Source organism: Sciurus carolinensis, chromosome 1, assembly GCF_902686445.1.
Source record: "Sciurus carolinensis chromosome 1, mSciCar1.2, whole genome shotgun sequence".
NCBI classification, from domain to species: Eukaryota; Metazoa; Chordata; class Mammalia; order Rodentia; family Sciuridae; genus Sciurus; species Sciurus carolinensis.
This window is the reverse complement of record NC_062213.1, coordinates 1365990-1378954: the sequence shown is the minus strand read 5'-3', so window position 1 is coordinate 1378954 and position 12965 is coordinate 1365990. Positions and strand designations below refer to the sequence as shown.

At 57.0% G+C, this 12965-nt stretch overlaps 1 protein-coding gene across 4 annotated transcripts; it reads right to left on the bottom strand.

The window, feature by feature from the left end:
• Window positions 1-783: 783 nt before the first annotated feature.
• On the bottom strand, window positions 784-8512 carry Nrbp2 (nuclear receptor binding protein 2). Of its 4 annotated transcripts, XR_007109451.1 has the most exons (19): window positions 7419-8506; window positions 6851-6973; window positions 6667-6768; window positions 6475-6564; window positions 6267-6307; window positions 6075-6169; window positions 5925-5948; window positions 5767-5850; window positions 5633-5688; window positions 5444-5539; window positions 4469-4601; window positions 4258-4360; window positions 4118-4168; window positions 3909-4044; window positions 2942-2995; window positions 2801-2864; window positions 2655-2710; window positions 2378-2574; window positions 786-2031 (listed from the first exon to the last, which is right to left on the bottom strand). XR_007109451.1 is itself a non-coding variant. In XM_047558248.1 (18 exons), the coding sequence occupies exons 1-18, from the start codon at window positions 7962-7964 to the stop codon at window positions 2506-2508; spliced, it is 1923 nt and encodes a 640-aa protein (XP_047414204.1). In that variant the 5' UTR covers window positions 7965-8505; the 3' UTR covers window positions 790-2505. The 4 variants fall into 4 exon arrangements, 3 of the variants coding, with proteins under 3 accessions (XP_047414221.1, XP_047414213.1, XP_047414204.1); XM_047558248.1 differs by having other exon boundaries at window positions 790-2574; window positions 7419-8505; XM_047558265.1 differs by lacking the exon at window positions 2801-2864 and having other exon boundaries at window positions 784-2574; window positions 2655-2796; window positions 7419-8512.
• Window positions 8513-12965: the final 4453 nt, after the last annotated feature.

Here is a 12965-nt window from a genome sequence, read left to right as displayed (position 1 = left end):
CCAGCATTCACAGAGACTTGAAGAGTTCTTGGAACTAGAAGAAAACAACATGACACCTTCAGAATCCTGGGGAGAAATAATTTTCAACTGAGCTAAACTTTTTGTACCCAGATACACTTACAAACGTGTGAGGTTTGAATAAGGACAAATCTTCATGCATTCTGTTCCAGGCAACTTGAAAGATGTTGCTTCTCAAACAGGATGAGTAAAGAAAGAGGAAAGCATGGGATGCAGTCACAAGAAAAAGGGCCCCAGGACCCTGTTGAGAGTGGGGCCACAACACAAGCTGGGGACTCCAGGAAGAAGAAACTAGTCAGTTACACCTTGATGCTGAGCATTGAGAGGAGACTCATACTTATGCAGGGGAATCTCAAGATGAATGAATGGTGTACACATCAGAAAACTAAGCCAAAAAAAGAGAGACAATTGTTAACTCCAGAGAAAACAAATAAGGTAGTGCAAGAAAGAGAATATAACCTAGGATAGTTCACCCTGTTCTGTGTGGAGACCTATGGTGGTGAAGCTGTGCCAACACTCAGAGAACTACAGTGCCCGTCACACTGGGACTCCTCCCTCCAGAGGATGCCACCTGGAGACACCTCATGTAGAACAACCGATAAACAGGACTGAAGCATGCCTGAGGGTCAAGAAACATGGGTTCTGAATGTCTGCAGAAACAGCTAAGAGTGGTGAATGTGGGGAAAGTTGGGGTAGAAGACTGCATTATTATTGCCCCCCATTCCATTTTTAAAACAATATGCATATAATTCTGAAAAGATAAGACTTAAAATGAAAAACAACATAGGCATTATCAAGTACAGCAATGGTAGTATTGGTGTTTCTAAGTTCAGGTCAATCACGGGTACAACATTGTGTATCTGCTACTCAAATTGTTGAGGGCCAAGCACAGTTTAGCAACAGGATTCTCTCCTAGAATGTGTAAGTTATTTGAAGTCTTCAATTTTAAGGTGAAAGGTATGAAAATCTGAAAATATTTGTAAAGGGTATTGGTTAAAGTAACTTGAGATTCACTGTAGTTGTTCATTTAATTTATTTGATGTGCCTTGGCAAATCTGGTTTGGTTTTGGGCTTTTGGTTAAGGTGGTATGGGAGGCAGAATGCCCCCCGCCAAAGATATCCATTCACTAACCAGTGGAGCTGTGAATGCTAGTTGCTGTGGCAACAGGTGTGCTTGCAGATGTGATTAACCTTAGAGACCTTGAGAGGGGCAATTTTCCTGGATTATCTGGGGGAGCCCACCCAATCCCTGGAGTCCTTATGGGGAACCTTCCTGGATGCAGACAACCAGATAGCTCTGGCTCACACCAAGATTTGACCTACTGCTACTGGCCTTAGAGGTGGAGGAATGAGAGTCAAGGAATGTGGGTGGCCCCCAGGAATGGAGAATGGCCCCCAGGTGATTGCCAGCAGGAAAACAGGACCCACCACTGCATGGAAGTGAACTCTGCCAACACCTGAATGAGCAAGAAGCAGGTTCTCCCTAGGATCTTCAGAAAGGAACACACAACCTGCCAACACCCTGGTCTAGTGAGACTTGTATCAGACTTCTGACCTAAAGAATTATAATAAATTTGTGTTGTTTTGAGCCACTAAGTTTGTGATAAATGTTACAGCAGCAAAATAGAACCAACACAGTTAGTGAGCCTTCCTGGTTTGACATTTGAAATGCTTAAACAGAAACCTGAATGCGTTAAATTTATACATACAATTTAAAATGTTTAAGTCTATTTAGCTGAATTTGAAATTGGAGGAGAGGCAGTCCAAGAAAGGGCACGGGGGGTGGAGGCAGAATCTATGGAGGTAATGAAACCTCTAAAATTCAGCCAGGAGTTGGGTGGGAGAGAGACAGGGAACCAGAAGCCCACATCCCTAGGTCCCAGGATACAGCTGCCCCAGGGAGGAGGTTTGGGAGGATACCTGACCTCTGACCTCTCCAGCCGAGGGGATAAAGGAGAGAAACAGCCGATCAGAGGGGCTGGGGAAGTGGTGGTGGTGCCAGAGCACCAGATCCTGTCTCGGAGCAAGGTAAGAGAGGGGGCTGCAGGGCTGTCCTGATGGCACCAGGGCTTCTGCTACCATGGTCTCAACCCCAGGGTCACTGTCCTCTTTCCAGCCAGGTCTGGTCCTACCCAGCGTTGGGTATGACCCCAGCAGGGCTCCATCACAATAGAGGCCCAGGCACCTTGCCTGGGTCTGTGGTGCCAACTTGGGATGGGTGCTCCACCTGAAGGGATGGAGTGCTTTCCCTGGTGGAGGTCTGTCCAGGGCTGATCCCACCCTCTACTCCCACCCTGGCTGCCTCAGCCCCTGAGCCACCTCAGGGTCCCATGCTGCTGCAGGAGGCCAGGGTCCTCACTAGCAGGGCAGGTGTTCATCAGCTCGCAGGCTCACAGGCAGAGGGCAGTTTCAGGAGGTGCTTGGCTTTTCCCCACGTGGATGGCCCTGAACCAGCAGAGCCAGGGCAGGGTCTCCAGGGCGGAAGGGTCAGGCCTGGGCCCCACGATACTTGAGGAAGGTGGTCTCGAGGAAGGCGGCCAGCTTCAAACGGTCGTCCTGAAGAGGGGAGGGAGACATGGGGGACCAGCAGCCGGGTACACCCTGTGCCCTCCCAATACACCGCGCACCCCGCCCACCTCGCGCAGGAAGCCGTAATGCACCAACTCAGTCGCAAGATCCTGGGCGCTGTCCGCTGCAGCAAGGGCACGTGGGGACGCATGAGGCTGCGGCACCGCCCACCAACCACCTTCGGGCCTGCAGCCTGGGGTCCCCAATTGCCTACTTGGAAGCAGGTCGTAGGTCAGCTGCCTGTGCAGCCTGTCCTCCAGCACCAGAAGTAACGTGAGCTGGGGACGGGAGGGCTTGGTCGGTGTGAAGTCAAAGTCAGCAGCCCTGCCTTGTCCCAGCCCAGGGCCCTACTCACATGCCAGCGGGCCTTGTCCTCACTTCTCTCCAGGTTGCATTGCATCTGGACCACCTAGGAACCGGGAGGACAGGGTCACCCACAAGGGCTGGAACTCAGCCAAGAGAACCAGAAAGGACAACAGGAATTAAAATGGTATCAAAATCTCCAAGGGGAGCCCAGAAAGCACATCTCAGTGCTTGCTGCTTGGCAGTTAAGGAAAACTTCCAGTAGGCATTGGGGCTGGGTACTGAAGGATGAATAGGAGATTTCACAGGTAGAGAAAATGCCTTGAAAAGGAGGGAACTCTGGAAGCAGAGAGGTCAGTCTAGATGTGACAGTGCACAAGTTCAGGGCGCCAGCAAGAATAGGCTTCAAGAACCTGTGGCTTGGACTGAAACTCCCAGAAGCCAGGAAGCTCTGCCTATCAGAACTTGAACTCAGGCTGCACTGGAAGGAAGGAGGTCAGGAGGAAGGAGGACAGGCAGGGGCTGGTAGAGCATCAGATGAGGAATGGTGGTGGCCAGGGGCACCTCTGAAGCCAGTCAGGGCTGCCAGGGCCCAGTGGGTACAGACATGAACAAGAGAGGGAGAGGCTGAGGCTGGCTAGGAGAGGACCCTGACTAGCAGCAGCCCTGCAGGAAGAGAGGTTTGGGGAATCATGGTGCCTGGGAGGCTTGGGGGAAACCCCAGGACATAAGTGTCAGGGAATAAGCAAACCAGGGGGTGGGATCAGGGCCGGGAGTGGGTGGGTGAGACTCTAAGAGGAAAGCTGTTTGGAGCACAGAGGGATGGGGTAGGGCCCACAGGAATAAAGAGCTCTGGGAAAGAGGGGTATCAAGCAGTCCTACTGTCCCCCAGCCCGCAAAAGGGGTCAGTCTGGATCTGGCCTTCCAGCCTGCAGGACAGCTTGGTTGCAGGGTAAGCAGACCCCAAGAGATGGTGCTCATCATCTGGTACAGCTCACACAGCAGGAGTAGGAACTTGCCTTCCTGGTCTCGGAGTCAAAGGGCTCTGGAGTTGGGGTCTTGGCCTTCTGGGCCTCCTCGGGGGGTGGGGCCAACACACGGGGCAGCCCCAGGGGCCGAGCAGCAGCAAAATTCATCAGTGGATAGATCCCGTTCCTGGGGACACACCAGGATATGGCTGGGGGCTCAGGCCCATAGTGCCTGTTCCCAATCTCACACCAGCTCTCACCTGACATCTTCCAGGAATTTGTCCAGCTCTAAGAAGGAGACCTCCGAGTACCTGGCACAGGGTGGGAGGCATATGAGGGGTGGCCTGCCAGGAGCAGGCAGGGAGTTGAAAGGGGAGGCTGCTGGGCAGCCACTGCTCACCGCCATTGCATTGGGGGCCGCTGGGGCCGGGGGACCTCTGCCAAGACTGCATGCAGGTCCATGGCTTTGGTCTTCTCCTCCACCACATTCTCAGGCATGAGGTCTGTGGGCCACAGCAGTGCTCAGGGTGATGGGCCTGAGTCAAGGCCCTGCAGGGCCTCTTCTGTGTTCCAGCCCAGGCCCGTGGCCCAGCCTGCTGCCTGATCCTTACACTGGTGCTGGATGAAGCAGTGAGCTGCCAGTAGTTTCAGCGAGTGCACCTCGAAGAGCACGCGGTGGAAGAGCAGGTTGTGGGCAGAGGGCCGCTGGGCAGGGTCCCGGGCCAGGCAGGAGAGGATGAACTCCTGGGTGGGCAGAGGAGAGGTGGCTGGTGCAGGCTCTGTTCTAACCCCCACTGTGAAGAAAGCAGGCTCCTCGAAGCCCCCAGGCCCCAGAGGCCCAACCCCTGTGTCCTCCCCCTTCAGGGTTGCTGCAGGAGCATCCACAGGAGAAGGCGTCCCCATTAGAACATCTGCCCTGCTGCCCTTGACCTGCACAGGAATTGTGGGGATAGGTGATATGACCCTGACTCACGGATGCAGGTCCTCTCACCCACAATTCAGCCCCTTTTGGCCACCCCAACTTAGGCCCAGCTCTGGAGATGACCTTGGCTGGTCCTTATCCTGCACACACTGGGGTCCTCCTTGGCCTCACATGCCCAGTCAGGTGCCATCCTCCCCTCTCCCGTTCACAGAGGTCATGTAGTTAAGCCACTGGACTTGGACCAGAGAGGCTGTGCAGCTTCCACCCTCTACCTCCCTTGCTTGCCCTGTGCCCACCCACCACAGTCCTCCATGCAAGCTGGAGCCTGCGCCCTGGACCTGGAGTCAGGCAGACCTGGATGCAAATGCTCACTCCACCACCCTGGGCAGCTTTTAGCCTCTCTAAGCCTTATTAGTGTTATGAAACAGTTAGTTGTACCCACACAGGGAATGTCTCTCTGGTTTCCTTGTCCTTACAATGCTCTGACCCCTCCAGGCTACAACCCTGCATGAGTTCCTAGTGGAGTCTTCCTTGACAGTGGGCCTGGGGCTGGCATGTTCCTCCCTGCATTAGCCTGGCCACACCTCTGGCCTGCCTAGGGTACCTTAATGCCCTACACTGGGCACATCAAGCCAGGCCCAGAGGGGTGGGGCAAGCAGCTTACTCGCATGTTGGGGTCACTCAGTGAGTGCCTGGCTCGAGCAATGGCTTCCTCTGTGACTCGGGTATCCCCATTAGCTTGGATCTCCAGCACAGCCATCTGAGGTGCAGGGCCAGCATGGGGAAGGGGACAGCACAAGTGAGATGGGGTGGATCCCAACTGGGAGGGGGCCAGGAGGAAAGGAGCCAGTACCTCCAGTGCACACATCCCAAAGGAGAATATGTCCACAGCGGTCCCATCTGCGACCTCTGAAAGGAAAGAGTGAGGCAAATGAGTAAGACTAATGAGCAAGCTGGGTAGGTGCTGCAGGTCCCTCCAGGACTCACCACCATATTCTGGTGGGAAGAAGTGCAAGTTCCTCAGTTCCTCCCGCTCAGCACGGATGGGGCTCCTTAGATCATCTGGGAGCGCTAAAGAAGGGGCAGCGGCACTGAGCGGACGGGACTGGCCAGGCCTCCCTTCCCCACCCCTATCCCCCACGAACCATTGGAGAAGATGCGGTACCACACTGTGAAGGCGACCGCAGGGAGAAAGAGCGGGTGTCAGCGGCCTGGGGCGCGGGGTGTCCTCTGCCCTCGACTTGCGACAGGTTCCCCCAGCCCTGCCCCCCTGCCCATCCCCGCCCCGTCAGCACCAGAGCCGATCTTGATGAGGCCGTTGTGCTGAATGAAGATGGTGTCGCTGGTCAGGTTCCCATGGATGATGGGGGGGCTGCAGGCGTGCAGAAAACTGCAGGCGTTGGGGGAGAGCAGGCGGAGCCGGGTCACTCGGCGCCGGAGAGGTCGGGCGCAGCAGGGCAAGCCAGCGCACAAGCCTAGGTCCTCACCTGAGCGCGGACAGGATCTGCGTGCACCATCGCTTCCAGGCCTGGCGGCGGACGCAGGACTCCGTCGGGTGGGCCCAGGAGAAGCGGCAGGGCCTGTGGAGCCTGCCAGCCGCCCCGCCCCGCCCCTTTCCGGGGCTGCCCTGTGTCCCACTCCCATTCCTTCCCAGTGGCCACCCGCCCTGTCCTGTCTCCAGCCTACCCCCCATACCCGGGCATTCATGGCCTTGTGGTTCTTCTTGGTCTTTTTGAGGAATTGCTTGAGGCTGCCTGACGACACGTACTCTGTGATGAAGATGACCTGCGGGGCGGGCGGGCTCACGGCTCCGCCACTGCGGGTGGGTCCCACAGCCGCCCCGCCGGGCTGTGGCCTCGCCCCGCCCCGCACCTCCCAGTAGCTCACCCTTGCACGGGCCTCAGAGGCGTCCAGCCAGTACTTGTGCAGCTTGACGATGTTGGGGTGGTCCACCAACGCCAGCTGCTCGAACATGGCCTGGATCTTTTCCTGGGGTGGGGGTGGGGGTGGGGAACACAGTCATGGGCCATCATGGGACAGGACTGGGGAAGAGCTTGGCGCTGGACCTCACCTCATGGGCTGCGAAAGCCTTCCTGTCGCCAAAGTGGAGTTCGTTCCACACCACTTCTACCCCCTCCTCCGTGTCCATGGCCAGGAATGTGCTCTGGATCCCAGGCATATTCCCCTGGTTCACCTGGGGGTGGGGTACATGTGCTCCCGTTTGTGCAAGGGTGAGGGTGGGGACTTGGTCCCTGCTCACACCCTTCTTCCCTTGGTCAGGGTGCGCTGCAGGCCCTGATCCACTCTGTGGGAAAGCTGAGGGCCAGGACCGGGGTTGGCCCATAGTCGCCAGGGTGATCTCCAGGGGCTGGGCAGAGGTGGTTCGAAGCAGGCTTCAGGGGTTTGGGGTGATTTCCTAGGGGCTAGTGGTGAATCCCAAAGTCTTGGGAGGGGTCCTGGAAGGAGACTGGTCCTCAGGGAAGGAGGGTTCCTCACAGGGCATGGGTTCCAGGCCAAAGAAGTCCAAGGGCCAGCTAAGACACCGGCCCTGGAGAGAGGCCGCCGCGCTGCCCCAGCGCCCCCACGGCCCCCTGGCCTCACGCCCCCGGGGAGCGCGGAGTCACCCCGCCCGTGCCCACCTGCTCGCGCCGCTTCTGCCAGCGGCCGCACGGGCTCTCCTCCAGGATGTCGCTCTCGTCCTCGCTCTCGTCCTCCCGCTCCCGCTCCCGGCCCCGCCTGGGCGCCGGCTCCGGGGCCGCCATGGCTCGGCGGGCCAGGCCGCCGCCCTCGGCGCGATCCACCGCCCTGCTGCCGCCCGCCCTGGCCCCGCGCCCGGCCGCCCAACCCAGAGCCCAGCGGAGCCACCACCGCCGCCGCCGCCGCCGCCTCGAGCCCCCACCCGGCTCCGGGAATTGGGAGGCGCGGGCGCGCGACGGGCCGGCAGCGGGCCCGGGGGTGGAGCCGGCCCGCCCCTCCGGAGCCGCCTCTGCGGGCCGGAGCCCGAGTGGAGCTCCCAGGCGGGCGGGGCGCCCTCCGCGGCCCCGCCAGGCCCCGCCCTGCCGAGTGTCAGGTCCCACCGCAGAGCCCCGCCCTCCGGAGGCCCCGCCCCGCACAGCGGCGCGGTGCTGGGCATTCCCAGGCAGCCGCCAGCCGAGGCGCGTCCGTTTGGGCATCCCTGCGCGCATGGAGATCCGTGTGGCTCGGAGCAGAAGCTCCGGGACCCACCCCTGCACGCATTATGCCACCGCTCTTTCTCTGCGCAGCATCCGCACCCGGATCCTGCCACGCACATTCCGCATCTACGCCTGTGCAGGGCCGAGCATAGAGTTTGCTTTGTTCCGGGTTGTCCCCGAGGGTCTGCGGGGAGATCCGGGACCAGGGCTTTTGGGGGCCTCCTCCGGCTGCAGGAAGCCCCACGGACTCCAAAGTGATGTCGGCTCACCCTGCCAGTCCCAAAGGGAACACGGAGGAGAGCCACTGAAGGTGGCTGGTTAATACACCAGCTCACCAACAGGTGGGACTTTAATTCAGGGCTACAAATCTCTCACCGGCGCCAAATTTCCTGCTGCCCTTTCAGTGCACAAGCCTATCTTCCAGGATGTCATTTTTCTCTTTTCCCCAAATGTGCTTCTCTTCTTTCCACTGTGGGCTCCTCTGCAGCAGTGGAGCCGGGAGGAGAGCACCCCCTCACATGCATGTCCTCCCTCCAGGAGGCCCTCACTATACACCCTCTGGAATTCTCATCTGAAATCCCCTTGCATCCCACCACCCTGCTGCCTCCCCACAGCGTCCCCCTCTCACACCTGCAGGATCCTAGTCCTTCACCTCTTTCTAGAAACTGTGCTTGTGCTCCCTTGTACTTAAACGCCAAGTGAACTCTGCTGGCCAGCATTGCTCCCTCTGTGTCACTCCACCCAGCACTAGGAGTCCTGATTTGAACCCTATGGCCTGCCCTGATCGTCCACCCTAGCCCTAAAAGGGTTAGCTCAGCAGGTTGGGAGATTTGAACCCTGCACCTCCCAAAGACACTGTCTCTGGGCCAGCCCTGGGCAATGACCTTCAGGCCCTGGGGGTGTACTGCACAATTTGAGTGTCTGTGTTCACCTGGGCTAATAATGTGATTGATGGCAGGTCCTTGAGCCACAGTGTTAGCCTGACAGTGTTAGACTGAAGCCAGCCCTTCGATGGTCAGCTGTGCCTACGTGATAGAACCCAGTAAAACCCTAGACTAGGCTCGTGGCATGCATGTGTGCCATCACACGCCTCCACTGGAGGAGGTGCATGTTGTCCAATGACCACTAGAAAAGGACAACTGGACACTCACACTTGGCGTCCCCTGAGCTCGGTCCCACCAGTCCTTTGCCACTGTGGTTTTCATAGGTAGCCTGTGCACCTGTGGTTATAAAAACTTTCAAAGTCCTTGGAGTCCTTCCAGTGAATCATTGGACAATTGAGGGTGGAGCTGGGGTCATCCTAGTGGTCCAGTCTCACTTGCTACGAGGGCCAAATCCTAACCATGAAAGCCCCCCAGTTGGCCCTGCCCCCTGTTCTCATTTCTCCTGCCCTCTGGCTGCGCGCACTCCAGGGGCCTGGCTCCACACAGGTGGTTGGCATGACAGGCCGGTCCCTCCAGGGTTGTTGGCCTGGCTGTGCTCTCCCTCTGAAATACTCCCCTCGGAGGTCCTCCAAGTCCATTTCCTTCGGGCCTTGACTCAAATATCACCTCTCAGACAGGCCTGTGCTGGTCACCCAGCCTAGCATCGCAGCCCCACCCTGTGCCTGCTTCACTTGGCTTTCCTGTGGGGCTCAACCTGGACAGTGTTCATTTTGCCCACCTCTGCTTCTTGCTCTGGGATCCTGCTGGGACGCAGGCTCCAGGAGGGCAGGGTGTCTGTTCTTTCTGTTGTGCTGAGGACAGTGCCTTGGTGCACAGTGGGCCTGGCAAGTGTGTCCCATGGATGTGTGGGTGGGCATGGGTGCAGGGTTAGGAGGGCGGCCAAGGGAGCTCCCGAGGAGGCAACACTGAGCCCTGTCTCAATGAATTCCCTTCTCTTTCTCTGCCCCATAACCAGACACGTGTGCTCTGTGGTGGATCTGTGTCCTGAGCCTAGTACCTGGAAGTGTGGCCTCATCTGAGAGAAGGGTCTGTGTGGATTTAAGTTAGTTTAGAATCTTGAGATGAGATCCTTCCAGACCTAGGGCAGTCCTGGCTCCAGGCTTACAAGGAAAGGAAGCGTGGGTCCAGGCAGAGGCCCCAGGGACACAGCCATGCAAGGAGGAGCAGAGGAAGGGGTGTGGCTCAGGCCAAGGACTGCCTGGATTGTCAGAGCCTTGAGTTTGGAGGAGGCCTGGAGCCCACCCAACCTCAGAGCCTGCAGAAGAGAAGAGCCCTGCTGCCACCTGTTTGGTGGCATGGGCTTCAGAGCTGTGAGAGAAGATATCTGTGTTGTTTCAAGCTGCCATTTGTGTGCCTTGTTGTGGCAGTCCTAGACGAATAAAGCTCCAACTGCACCCTCTGCAGGAAGAACAAGGACACAGTGCTGTCTGGTCTGGCAATTTCATGCCACTGTCCTTCCCAGTGGCTCCTCTGCCCCTCTAGCTTGCTGCCTTCTAGGAGTCAGTCCTGCTGATTGCTTTGCCTTCTCCCCCTTCTCGTCCCTCCTCGGACTGCTCTGTAGCACTGCCTGCACCGTCTGTTTACCCACTCGCCCAGCAACCTTTCTGACATGCTGGTTAAACCTGTCTATTGAGTTCCAAAGCCAGGCTATTGCTGTCTGCAATTCTAGGGTTTCTCCAGTGTGGTCTCCAGCTCCCTGGCAACATTTCAGGACCACCGGCCTGGTAACCACACTGTTGCCAGGTGGTCTGGGTCAGTGCCCTTGCTGTTGACTGTTTCCTCCTTGTGGAGCTGGCACTCCTCCTGTGCCCAGTTTTTGATCATGTGCTGGGTGAGACTTAATTTTGTTGGTTTCTGTGTTTTGAGATGGGGGATCTCGCTTTGTTGCCCAGGTTGGCCTTGAACTCCTGGGTTTGGGAGTTCACACCTCAGTCTCCCTACTAGCTAGGACTGCAGGTGCCACCACTGGGGGTGCACGCTCTGCTTGAGGAGTATTTGCAGGAGTGAACTGAAGGCGCCACCTGGTGCATCTTCTTTCAGAGGATTTTGTCCATTCGTGATGTTGTCAGTGCCACTGGTCAAGACTTCAGGCCACACAGACCATTCCAGCAGGTGCATGTCTGGGTGGGGGCTGGTTTGGTCCCTCAGGATCTTTTTAAAGTGGGAGAATCTCTGGAGTTTTCCACCTTTGGGGGACCAAGGTGGTCTGACATCCCAAAAGCCCAGTTTCCTCTTGGTAGAGAGTGAAGCACTGTGGCCACTGGCCACTGTGGTCCACAGGTGTGGCTCATGGCTGGTCCCCTGGACTGCATATGGCTCAGGGAACTTCCTGGCTCCCAGATTCTCTGCCCTGGTGTGGCCTGTCACCCACATGTGGACTGCAAGTTCACCTAGCCCAGCTTCTGCATTACCTGGGAATTCAAAGGGGTCAGCATGGCTGGATAACATGCTCCCCCTCTGATCCTGTTGGCACAGTGGTGCCCTGTCCTTGGTGTCTCCACCTGTCAGGGTGCTTGTGAAACCATCCCTTAGGCCCTGGAGCAGGGGATGGAAAGCCAAACCAGGTGTCAGACCCCCACAGCCTGACTCCTCCTCACAGTCCCCAGAAGAAAAGCAGTAGATTCTGAAGGCATGAAGGGGCCGACCCGCAGCGGGCAGAGGCCTCGACCGCTGCCTTCCATGTCTGCCGCCTTGCTGTGACACCTGCTCTGAACATCAGTATCCCCAAATTCGCTAGTGTGCTCTTTGGGGTTCTTTCTATAGCTGTCAAAACTCCTTCTGAACTAGAAGGATGCCTTGGCTTGCCTGGAGCAGGGTAGTCTTGTATTCAAATAGGAAGAAAAAAGTCACATGGATGTCAATAATAATAACGAACAGCACCCTGCTGCTCCCACATACCAGGACTTTTTTGGATTACTCCCAGGCACTTTACCTTCATCTTTTCATCTGTGCTAACGACAGGAGGCCAGTGGGGTTGTGACACCATTTGACAAAGAGGACACTGAGGCATGGACACTGTGTGACTCGACAGAGCGTGGCCGTCGCGGGACAGTGTTGGGATCTGAACAGGGCTGCAGGGCCGGCAGCTCTGCCCTCTTCCTTGCCCATGCTGGCCATGATCACTAGGCAGGGTGCTGTTTGATATGCCCGTTTCTTACCCTGGCCTGCTGTGCACTTCAACCCCACTCTCTGATGCTCTCCATTCCCCCTTCATACGCACAGCGAGGACCTGGTCAGCCTCTCATCCTGGCTGAGCAACCCAGGAAGCATCACCCATTTGCATCCAGAAGCCATCACACAGCCAGTAGAGCGGGCCACAGCAACACAGTACCCCGGTCATCCCACAACGCTCCAGGTGGCAGGAGGACAGTTCCCCTGCCCTGCTTTCTCAGCCCACATTGCCATGTGGGCATCATCCTTGTGACTCACACAAATTGCCACGTGAGGATGCAGCTTGGAGTTGGGTGCTGGTGAGTTCCCAGCCCCTCCCGGGGAGCCTGCGCACATCGATCTCCCCCAACCCAGAAGAGGCACGGCTAGTCTCTCTGGACGTAATATAAACAGCACTCTGGAACAGGAGAGCTCGCTGTGCAGCTGGACTGGGGTGTTAAGAGCTTAAAGAATGACTGAATCTGGCTCATCCTTTGTCTGCTGTCTATGGCTTTGACCCAAAGACAGGAGAGTCTCCATACAGAGAGCATGGAGAGTGTCCTGAGAAACTTCTCTTTTTCTTTGCATGCTAGAGTTGTGGGTTTTATCGTTTAGATCTAAAAAATGCCCCCCAAAGGGCTTATATGTTAGACAATGCAGGAATATTCAGAAGTGAAAAGCTTAGATAATGGGGGCTGTAACCTCATCAGTGAATTAATCCACTTGGTGGATAATTTCCGTGGGTCATTGGGTGGTAACTGAAGACAGGTGGGGTGTGACTGGAGGAAGTAAGTTACTGGGGGATGTGCCTTGAGGACCACGTCTTGTCCCTGGCTCCTCACTTGCTCTCTCTCTTGGTTTCCTGGCTACCACAAGCTGAGAAGCCTTCCCCCATGATGTCCTTCTGCCATGATGTTCT

Excerpts from the sequence above, each read along its gene's own strand:
- Nrbp2 (XM_047558248.1), bottom strand. The coding sequence starts at position 7,964 with ATGCGCGCAGGGATGCCCAAACGGACGCGCCTCGGCTGGCGGCTGCCT. Across the intron at positions 4,045-4,117 it reads AAATTCCTGGAAGATGTCAG|GAACGGGATCTATCCACTGA; the intron begins GTGAGAGCTGGT and ends GTGTGTCCCCAG. Across the intron at positions 2,711-2,800 it reads GACCTACGACCTGCTTCCAA|CGGACAGCGCCCAGGATCTT; the intron begins GTAGGCAATTGG and ends CCCTTGCTGCAG.